We start from the raw sequence: 11,610 nt of genomic DNA, 5'->3' as shown, positions 1-11,610 counted from the left end.
ACGAACACAAACAAAGGTGATTCAGACAATAAAGAACATCACCAAACCCAGTACTGTTTATGTTTTTAATAACAAATGACAACTTCCTGCAGATTTTACTATTTGAAGATCCAGATACACGGATCCAGTCCGGGTTTTCTTCTTAATAAAAATAGCTAAATCAACAGGAAGTTCACATTTCTATTAAAAAAACAAACAGTACTGGGTTTGGTGATGTTCTACTGTATATTGTCTGAATCAGCTTTGTTTTGTTTGTTTATTTGCCAAAAGAGTGACTTTGAGATCTGTTTCACTGTACAATATAAGTCAATGAGGAGCATATTTTGAATTATCAATTTCTTATCAATGGAGCAATTACTTTTGATTTCTTGTCCACCTTTGGAGTTACAACATGGCACACAACCCAAACCTCTACCAAAGTGGTCTTGCCCTTTAAAAGGATAGTAAGTAAGTAGCCTTCGGAACCAACGGTTCGCAAGCCATGTGGCCCTTAGGTCAGCAGGCTATCTCCCGTTTCCATATTGTGAGGCTGCTTAATGCAAGTACACCCCTTGGACATGATGCTAGTATGTCGCAGGGATTTACCCCCAGTCCAACCCTTCAGGGAGGCACTGGGTACCATTATCATCATTTTTGGTATGACTCGGCTGGGCATTGAACCAACCTCCCAGTGTCAGGGTGGACACTAACCAAAAGGCCACTGAGCTGGACAATAAACGGATGGTGGCAATATACTTTGGTGCAGGAAAATACTCACTAGGTTTGGGACGGTTACTTTCAAAATGTTGTCCATTGTAGGTTATCCACTTCACCCTGGTGTCCCTGTTTAGGGCATGTTATATGGAAACATTTTGAAAAAAAAACTTTATAAGAGATGTCAAAAGTTGTGAGCTTGTAGATCTGCTTGGTGGTTAAACTGATTAAATTTGTAATCACTCATGTGATACTTTTCCTAAACATTTTATAGCAACTAGGCCAATGCTCGTTGGGAAGTCATGCCCTCCAGTTATGTAATACCTGTTGTCAGAATGCGCTGTCAGAGTACTTACAGTGGGCAGTACCCTCCATCAGGCTTGGAGGCCAGTCTATGATGTCAGTAGCCTACTATGACATCATATTGATTGATGACACCACTCCCTCAACAACAGCTTTTGAATAGTAGTTTTCCCCTCCAAGATAACCTGATACAAAAAGTGTATCATAAGTTCACCTCAAGGCTTTCATAGCCTTAATCACATTCAGTACTGAGCTAAGTAATGAAACTGAACTTGACTAGCAAGCTTCATGTTGAACTGCATATAACCTAAATCCAAATGGTGTAAAACTAGAAAGCTTTGGCGGTCTTGACTGTGTCTTCTTGTCATTTCCTCTGCAGAACACGAGCGTCAGAATGATTCATCGCCTCAATTTATGTAAGAGTCCAATGTCTCCGAGAGCGGCTTTGTCGTCACGGCAGGGCTGGTATAATCAATATAGCTGCGGTTGTTAATGAGACGCCAGCCTTAGATTCTACGGCCTCGACTCTCTCATTTCCATATTGAATCCTCCCATGCCACAGTAAATCTGTCACTTAAAACCACTTTAAGCATCTCACCATGACCCTAGGACCCCCTACGAAGCACCACAGGGGTTGGAGGCTGGAGCAACATGGTCTAGCTAGGCCTGGTCATACTGTACGTAAATGGCTGCATTCTAGAAAAGAAGCTGTATGCTAGTGTTCCGTCTTAGACATGAAATAAGGCGTACCATTTTACTTGTCTTTATTGCACTATTACACTATATCAAGGATTAATGATTACACTTGTCCATGCATTCATTTTCAGTGGAATTGACAACTGTAACGGTGTCTTTACAGAGTTTAATGTTTGCACTTTACAAACATTAAAACATGTTTTGATAAGACAGCTGCAGTTGGTTCAGAATGCTGCTGCTCCTTGCGAACATAAAGTGGATCATATCACACCATTTCACAGCTCTTTACACTGGCTCCCTGTATCCAATCATTGATTTCAAAATAATACTGTTGGGTTTAAAAGCATTGAATGGTTTATGGCCATTTTGGCCATAAACCATTCATGCTTTTTGATCACATTTGTGATCTTGTGCCATCATGAACCATCCAAAGAGAACCAAGCTCCAAAATTGTGGTTCAGAGATGTCCCTTTCCCACCCTCAAAACCCACCTGTTCAAAATTGCTTTTCCAAGTTGAGGTCGAGTTGAGAATGTTCTCAAGTCTTGAACCGTTTTGTTTTTATTCTTGTGCTGTTTCAGTTTTCCTAATAAAGTAAGTTGTTCCGGAAATGAAAGGTGTCTAAACAGAAATGATTTAAGCCAAGTGCTGACTGTATATTACATCAGTGCAATATAGCCTACTTTCAACTACAAGCATCACTAGCTGAGCCACCATTTGAGAAAAACGTTCAACAATTCAACCAATGTGACATCATTTTGCCTTAGAAATAATGGCAGGCCTAAATAAGCCTTACATTTTAAACAACTTATTTGACTTAGTTCATGAAATATGATGCAAAGTCATTAATTACATCCTCAAAGTATATTCCATTGAGTAGATCAGATCATAGACTAAAATATTCTGATTCAAGTGCAGACCGCAACCAGAGGACTGGGCAATGTTTTTGGGGGACAACTGGGCACTACTTTGAGAGAACAGGGCATTATGTGGGATAACAGGGCACTATTTGGAGAGGATTACGCAATATTTTGCACATTACATTTTAGAACCAGCTCATTCGTCTGGGGGTTGTTGGGGGAGATGTAGCGCAGTAGCAAAAGCCTAATCTCTCACTTGGCCAAGGGCTGATTCCTAGCGGTAGACGTTTGGTTTCCCATGTGGGAGACACAAGTTAGAATCTCGTGTTACACTAGGACTAGCTGTTCCACACAACTAGAAGCATCAAACACTGAGACAAGAAAAACAACGGTACAAATAAAGAACAATGACTGTCCATGTTCTATTCTGCTGACACCCCTAGCCTATCATAAATAATCCATGACTGAGTGTGACAGGAAGAGAATGATGAAAGGATGGTTAAATAAAGCAATCGTACAAGATTGAGTCAAACAGTTACTTTATTTATGTTCAGGTAAAAACATGAACCTGATGCAGTAAATTATTGCAGATCTTAGAAACCAGCACATGAACGATTGGGCCAAGAGAGCATACAGTGGCGCCCTCCACTGGCCACAGACTGCAGGTGCACACCACGGTTTGTTCCAAGCCAGCAGTGCAAAAAATAAACTACAGCAAGAAAAAAAAAGACAATATAGAAAATTAAAAAAAAAAAAAGTAAAGCAGACATTCACACCTCAAACCGGGTGTGAAACTGCATATAAACTTTATTCCGTAAATGAACTTGAAATGCTATCTGGCCATGAAACGATAAAATGAGACCAGCCAAATCTTGTGCCCAGCTACATTATGTGTTGGTGGGATGCTCAGAGTTTGGCCCTAGCAGTCTACTAAAGGCTATACTTAAAAATCGTCGCACGACGTCGCTTGACAAAAATGACGCATCTTCAACTATGACGCGGTCGAGTGACGAGATATAAATTAGCCTCGAGAGTACCCTGCATTGCCAGTAGGGTCTTACAGAGACACACTACTTGATCAAAGTAAAAAGCAAAACAAATGTATACTGTATGTCCAACACACTGGATACAACCCATCAACATCCGAGCTGAAGCTCTTTGTAAATAAGCAGGCCAGAACACAAAAGTCATCTTGGGTAGAAAATAAAGTAAAGATACTATGCTCTCGTCTACCCGCATTCAACCAACTGCAACTCTCGTTTCCACAGCTTTAAGCAAAAGACACACATTAGGGAGGAAACGTCGAACCGAAATGCAACACACAACTGGGGCGGGGGCAATATAATATACAGAACAGAATGCGAACAGACAAACTGAAAGAAGAGGACATGAGAACAAAGAGCTATTCTATCAAATGTGTAGAATGAGCAAAGTCTGCAAATTTGTCTGTACAAATGATCTTTGGAGCTAAAGTGAACCTAGCTTGCTCGATGGACCCCCTACCCCACCCCTCCTCCCCACCACACAGTGACGTTATCCACCGACCTGGAGAGGAAACATCCCTTTTTTTTTAAATATCACACAGCAATGCAATTTTAAAATGTCACCCAGGTTTTTTCATCTTTTTTTTAAACATTACTCAACTACTGATATAAGTTTTTCTCACTTGTTTTTTGTCTTTTATAATTTTTCTTGTAGGATCTGTGAGTCATGTAACGCCTTTCCTTTTTTTCTTTTTAGGAGAGACAGGGGCAGCAAATATATATCTGAAGTCTTTAATTTTTCTGCAAGCTGCTTTCTCTAACAAGAAGGCTGTACACGTAGCCTTGATGTATGTGATTAAAAAAAGAAAAAGAAAAAAAAACACTATAAGGAAGTCAAGAATTCGTCAGTTGCTGTAGAAGGCATTTGAATGTGGAGACGTTGCGTGATCAGGAAAGGTGGAATGACTGCTGGCCCTCACGGGCTGCAATCAACAGTTTCTCACGCATGATCTCTATGCTGGAATAGTCGGGCAGCTTCAGGTAGTTGACGCAGGTCATGACCGAGGGTAGGAAGTCGTCTGGGTTCTCTGTAGACTCAAACGTCTTCCTGACGATGGTAAGAGGGGGGTTCAGACTCCGGAAACCTGGGATAAGGAGCAACGCCAGTGTTAAAATTCAACACATCCACCTGCTTTCCTATGCATGTGTATTTTTTCAGCATGTATGGATTATTTTGAAGCAGAAAGTTTTCAATGCCATTACTTTGAGAAGGCAGTAAGTCGTATATACACAATTATATATGGTATGGCCTCCTTCACTCAGGGTTTCTGTTGGTGTGAATTGTTCTTGCACTAATTTATGAGATGAAGTATGGTGACCACACACACACTACAATATCAGCTGCCTTGGCCATCTTGGATTCTAATGCCGTAAGCCTCTAGAATCGTTCAGTGTGACATGGTCACAACACTATCTAGGGTAGAGTCCTGGCAGTGTCCAAAATGTCAGGCTGTGTGTGTCGTGTGGCTGCTGCTACAACACCAGAGAATTATATGCTATCAAGACTTCTACCTTTACCGGAAGATCCACTACATACATTTGATGGGTTTCATGTGGCAACTGGTAGTATGTGCAGACAGAAAAATGGCTGTAGATACTAACAGCCCCCTTTGGAGATTTGCCAACACTTGTTGTCCTCTTCTGTCAAGCCAAGCTCAGCCAAGCCCCGAGAAGTCATCCTCCTTTCCTTTTTTGTTTTCTCAAGGTAAAACAATGCCCAGCATACTTCAGCTGACGTAGGTTGAGGCCTCCTCATTGCACAATGTGACAGCAGACTTAATTCAACTCGCACAGTCTGACAAGGCAGATAATCAAGATTTTACCCATTTCCCCCATCACAGAGTATGACATGTAATGAATGTGCAAGACACGAGGGGCCGACGTGGGGCGCTAAAACTAAACTTTGGGATCACCCCAGGAGTTTCTGAGAAGGAGAGGCTGGATGTGGCTCCATGTCAAAAATCCTTCCGGTCGGCGTTTCCAATGTTATCTCCTTGACTAAAAGCTTAATATCTCCATTTCTTTTTAACGTGGTGGAAGCGAGCCGTTTTCGATCGGCGATCACTCTGCAATGGAGGATCGCGTTGGAAATATTATTGTTCCAGGCGTTAGTCGGGACCCTCCGCCGTCTCGCACGCACGCTCTGTTTACATGCACTTCCGCGTCGGGGTTTCTACAGCACGAAACGTATAACGTAAGTGGATGGAACAATGCAGGCACTGAACGTATAATATTTTAATAAACCTCTGGCACACAATGTGTTAAAAAGCGCCTCTGACAAAACCTCCCAACTCCATTGGATCCTCAAACTGTCAGTCAACACCACGCAACTCCCCCTCTCTCCTCTCCTGCTGCCGCTCTACAGCTCAGAGCGCACTGACAGAGGAACAGCACATAAACAGTAACGACGCTGTTTCTCCCCCCGTAGTGTGATAAAACTATACAGTGTACCTGTTTATCAAACTTAGCACTGACGCTAATGTTATGAAAACAAGTAATTCTATTTCTAAAATCTATGACGTGTTTAATGAGAGCATTATGACAAGAAATGGAATAGCATTTCTGTCGCGCTAGTTCTACTGAAACTCCAACTCTGTCAACCCCTCTTTGCAGACGTTATTGTAATATTTAAAGTCCTGTTTATTATTGTAGGCCTATATAAGCAGTGTCATGAAGCATCAGGGCATTAATTCACACGTGATGCATTGTGAGCTTGGAGATCCATTGTTAGCTTTTGGGAATTTAGACCCATTTGAAACCTCTCCCTCATCAACGGAGCTATTGTCTGCTGTTCGGACTCCTACAGCTCCACTTCAGCTGGATTTGGGTTAAGTGGTGATAATATAATGACACATGCAAGTAACTGACAATATATAAAGTCACAATACCAACTTTTATGAGGCAGTATTGGTTTTCTTCATTTCCTGAAAAACGTATTTTGTTTTTCATTTCGTGAACAATGAGTTTTTTGGAGTTAGCAGGTTGCTGCTGGACAGCAGAGATATGCTCTCTGCTGCTGTCACTTTGCTCATGACAGCTTTTGAACGTGTCTCTTGCCTTCCCCAAGTACTGTGATTCATGCATTACCTGCATTTGTACAACTAGCGGTTCGGGCCACGTTGCAATGTATGCTTCAATTAACATTTGCTTAATGCCACTTGTTGGTGCCCTGTCACTGCAACTAACTGTATCATGTAGTTATTTATATTAAAAGGATCCTTGGCTAAAAAGCATTTTATGCTTTAATACATTGCCCTCTATAACTAAAATGAAAAACACCTTAAATGTTTTATTAATAGGAGCGCTGAAGTCCTGACGTCACTGCCATAGAGGGCGCTTTTCCGCAGGTTTGTGGCTTTACTTTTTGTGTTGATATCCTCATTGGGGAATCTTAGATCGCTTCATGTAATAACTGTTCCAAAAATAAACACCACCCTGGCGATTTTACTCATATGGATATGAAGCATCGACTGAAGGTGTAAATCCAAAGAGTAACACAATATAAACACTAGAAACGAGTCAAACAACCCAAAGACTACATTTCCCATGAACGCGGCTGCTGTAGGGACAGTGATTTCAGACCCGGAAGTAGTAGGTCTTAAGAGTTTTAAGGCAGAATTAATTCCATTTTCGCCAGAAATAGGCTGCATCAAATATGAATGAATATCATAAACGATGCAGAGCCACCCCCCTGATAAAAACACCAGGATTGTGTGTTTATGTTTGGAACACAGTTCTTATATGACTTGATCTAAGATTCCCAAATGGGGATTTCAACACAAAAAATAAAGCCACAAACCCGTGAAACAGCGCCCTCTAGTGGCAGTGACGTCAGACTTCGGTGCTCTATAGTTCATCTTTCACTCAAGGGACAACTCCCGTCGCAAGTTGATGATGTAATTTGCCCATGTGTGGTCCAGCCCTATGGAATGTATGTGCTAATAAAAAGTATTGAAAATATTGTTTTGATGCTCATATTAACCGTAGGAAGTATTAAGATGTTTTTTATTAGCACATGCATTCCATAGGGCTGGCCCACACATGGATTGGACATATGACATCATCAACTTGCAACGGGAGCGGTCCCTATTGAGTGAAAGAGGAACTATTTCTAAGATAAATAAAATATTTACGGTGTTTTTCATTTCTGAAGCCGATTCTACATGTCTCCTAAATCCCAACAGTTTTCTGAAAAACGTATGTTTCTATATCAGTGGTGCTCAATCTTTTTCATGTCAAGGACCCCCAAAATGATATGTATTTGGCCGCGGACCCCCATCAAAATATGTTGTTCCAGGGACCCCCCAGAAGCAAAGATTTGAGTTAAAAATGTTCGCTTTAAAAATATATATCTTCAATGATTTGCACACATTTTCACGATTTTTCAAAAATAGCCCAAAGTGTAAAATAATGCTTTTTAGCTCAAATCTAAAAATGACACAGTTCCAGGTCTTAATGGGTTAAGGCGTATAAGGCTCATTAGCCAGGGATCCTTTTAAATTGCTATGCTTGTTATATCTCAATATAAAAATAAATTACCTTTAAAATAATAATCAAAATCTGGGTAACTAGGGAATTCTGGCACATTTCAAGCAAGGTTTATTAATGTGCACTGTCTGTCAAGTAAACCCAAACAAAACATTTGTGTGTGATGCCACTCACCTCCCACAGGCAGTCTGGGGCTTCCAGTAACAAACTGCAGGAAGAGCCTCTGCTGTTCGGCATCAAAGCTACTCAGCACCTCAAACAGGAACCGCACAGCACGGCTGCGGAGACAACACGTGTCAAATAACTCAGCATCTTCAACTTCAGCAGCCACATCTAGCAACTTTGTTCGATTACTCAAGTGTACAAATCATAGTTCTTATTGTCATAACTCAATAGTTGAACATAGCGTTCCGGCAGTTTCATCAATTCCGGAATGAAATCTATATCTATATGACTTCAATTGGGCTAAGACAAAAGAAATACGGTTAACGTAAATATTGAAGGTTTGCATATTTAGTATTTTAAAATCGGCATGTCATACTATGAGTTCTTTTTCCCTCCTTTTTTTTTACATAACGCCAAGGACCTGAGGGTCTGAGGCCGACTGTCCCACCTGTCATGTGTGTAGCCGTGGTCGGGTCGACAGCACTCCATCAGTGTCTTGACGTCCCATGTCTCTGATTTACTGCCGCACAGCAGCTGGTCCAGCTACAACAGCAGGAGATTGAACAAATAAAAAAAAATGACTACAGCTGCAGACATGATTACAATTACAACAGCAATGTACAATCATACACACAATGAACCATGCACATTCAGCAGGAAAAAAAAGAAGTGCTCACCTCCTCTGGATAGAAATACTGTAGGTGATGTAGGGGGAAGACTGACTCAAAGCCTTCCCTAAATGACTCAAATTGCCTGGACACTCCTTCGTTCAGGGTCCAGTACACCACCAACTAAGAGAGAGACAGATTCAAAAACATTGAGACAGAATGTCTTGAAAACAGTCTAGAACTTCTGAATATGTGAAGAGTGAGTGACAGACGTACCCTGAGGTATTCCTCCAGGTTGTAGATGGTGACGGGGACGTCTTTGCCCCCCTTCTTCAGCTCAATGTTGGGGAATCCCGGTAGGGTGAAGTCCAAGCCCAGGTCCTCCACTGAGCAGCCGTTCATGTTCAGGCTCTCCAGCGCCTGCTGCAGGGTTTCCCTCGTCTGAGATGAGACATGCAGGAAAAAGGATGAAGACGCAGAGAAGACAGAAAAGAAGAGATTTAGTCATTCATTTTGATTGAACACCTAAACTAATCCAATAAACATCAAGATAAGAATGGCTTAAAAATAAATGTGATGTGAAGAATATCTGGGGCACAGTAAATATGCAATTCCAAACAGCCTTCAGGAGAAAATGTTCAGAAACTATTATGAATATAGCATGCTCATACACAACAAAACAACTGCCCTCTTAAACAAAAACAAAACCTGTCTGTGATAAGGTGCGTTCTTTGAGAAGTCTGCCAAAAACGTAATAGGTATGTAAAGATATCTTATTCAACAAGGACATACCAGAAATTGATCGTTAGAGGCCTTTAAATTGCCAACCATCCGATCCCTGTCAGTGGTGCTCTCAAATTTGATTTTCAATTTGCACAAACTGGTCTAAGATTCTGTACATAGCCTAAGTGGTATTCCATATTCTATTTATGTTACTTGTCTGTCCTAATAGTTCCTTTTCATTACTTTATTTTATTTCCTCTCTTAACCAGCTCTTAATCCCGTTTATTGTGTCTACAATGCATTAGTTGTATTCTTACTGCTTGCATCATTTGATTACAACCTGTTTGATGTAAAGCATTTTGTACCCTTGTTTTGAGAAGTGCTACAAAATAAAGTTTATTATTACTTTGTGGCACTGTCGCTGAATGCTTTGAGGGGCCATGTTCTTCACCTGTGTTCGGTCCTGCTCTAGCCTTTTCTTCTGGCGGATGATGTCCTCCAGGTGCTGGATGGACTTGGCTACGCCAGGGTCGATGTTGACCAGGTCATGGGAGCTGATGGAGGTTTCGTGCCTCAACATCCACTTGTAGAAGGGCAGCCCCAAGGGTAGGTCCAGCTGAGGGGGATGAGAGGTTGGGTGCTTGTGTTAAAGAGGTTGTGTTAAATGCTGAAAGTTCAAAACACAGTAGGATCTGTGCATCGATACATGTATTCTGGTCCATATTAAGCACTTAAACTATATACACTTTGTTGACCGGTGTCCTCCAGGGGTCTGTACTTGATCCGCTCATTTTTCTCCTCTACACCAAATCTCTGATGAAAATAGCCGATATATAAGCTCACAACTGGTCACATGCATGCTATTTTGTTAGACCCCAGAATACATATGCTAGGGTTCATGTGGTTAAACATCTGTCCCAGGTCTGGACTACATTGACAAGAGTGACACCAGATGCCACATTAATCACATAAGCTTTCCACTGGGACAACAGTAATTATCTACATTTGTATGAGTTAAAAAAAAATCTCCTGGTTTATATTCAACAACTGAAAACAAGTGTCTCTGGTCGTTCCAGCCTTCCAGACAACAGATGGTCAGAACTAAAAAAGAAAAAAAGGAAACAAAAAAACATAATTACAAGTCTGAAGTCCATAATGGCTTTGGCCATCAGCTTTCCCAAGAAGCGGAACTTCATTTTGATTTTGGCGATGTGTGCTGGCTTGGTTGTCCTGCCAAAGGGAACCGCAAATAGTCCCCTGGTGCTGAACATATACTTGGTCGCCTCTTGGCTTCCTGTAGAGGCAGAGTCAACAACATTGATAGTTATTCAGGGAAAAGAGCATCCCAAGAAAATAAACCCAAGGTAGATCATATACCAACAGACATTGAACTGATTTAGCACCCATTAAGATGTTTCACACAAACTTATTTTTAGGTAGGACAAAACATTCACGTCAGAAATGTAGTCTCTGACAGCTTTGGTAAAATATTTCACTGGGCTTCAAGCTACACTCAAGTACACTGCTCAAAACAATAAAGGTAACACTTTGATCCCTTAATTCTTTTGAGCAGTTTTTGTTAGCAGTATGTACACAGTTCATGAAAACTCAAAATAATTAAGGGATCAAAGTGTTCCCTTTATTTTTTTGAGCAGTATATTTTAGTGTGTGTTCAACCTCAAGTGTAGATAAACATGGTGGTACAGTAATACCTTTAGGGTTGGCCAGGGTGACCTCTTCACCCCTCCATAGCCCCAGGTCTGCCCGTTGGAGCTCTTGAGACACCAGAGCATAGAACTCCAGAGTGGGGCCCAGGCCTGTGCCCACCTAAGAGGGAATCACAAGAAAAACATTTATAGTGGTGAAAATTTATGGAGTGAAAATCGGTGACATCTTTCTTATGATATGGAGATCTATGACTATTAGACATAGGCGACATCCAACATGATCACATACTCAACCTTTATTTGCAGCTATGTAATCAATAGCATCATTGCTAGGAAAATAATCGAAAGTTGCAGCACCAATATTT

General features: G+C 41.2%; 1 protein-coding gene across 6 annotated transcripts in view; it reads right to left on the bottom strand.

Annotated features, from left to right (window-relative positions):
• Window positions 1-3,073: 3,073 nt before the first annotated feature.
• The window catches only part of trip12 (thyroid hormone receptor interactor 12), a 43,146-nt gene continuing 34,609 nt past the window's right edge, over window positions 3,074-11,610 (bottom strand). For 4 of the 6 annotated variants that reach the window (XM_084064216.1, XM_084064218.1, XM_084064221.1 and 1 more), the window contains 8 exons: window positions 11,291-11,405; window positions 10,718-10,872; window positions 9,985-10,194; window positions 9,132-9,296; window positions 8,925-9,038; window positions 8,696-8,790; window positions 8,257-8,360; window positions 3,074-4,679 (listed from right to left, as the gene is read on the bottom strand). In XM_084064216.1, coding sequence (XP_083920342.1) covers window positions 4,483-4,679; window positions 8,257-8,360; window positions 8,696-8,790; window positions 8,925-9,038; window positions 9,132-9,296; window positions 9,985-10,194; window positions 10,718-10,872; window positions 11,291-11,405 — 1,155 coding nt within the window. In that variant the 3' untranslated portion in view covers window positions 3,074-4,482. The remainder of the gene's footprint in view (window positions 4,680-8,256; window positions 8,361-8,695; window positions 8,791-8,924; window positions 9,039-9,131; window positions 9,297-9,984; window positions 10,195-10,717; window positions 10,873-11,290; window positions 11,406-11,610) is intronic. The other 2 variants (XM_084064219.1, XM_084064220.1) reach the window with 1 other exon arrangement.

This window comes from Gymnoscopelus microlampas, assembly GCF_963454915.1.
Source record: "Gymnoscopelus microlampas genome assembly, chromosome: 8".
NCBI classification, from domain to species: domain Eukaryota; kingdom Metazoa; phylum Chordata; class Actinopteri; order Myctophiformes; family Myctophidae; genus Gymnoscopelus; species Gymnoscopelus microlampas.
The sequence above is the reverse complement of the archived record's forward strand: the minus strand, read 5'-3'. Positions and strand labels throughout refer to the sequence as shown.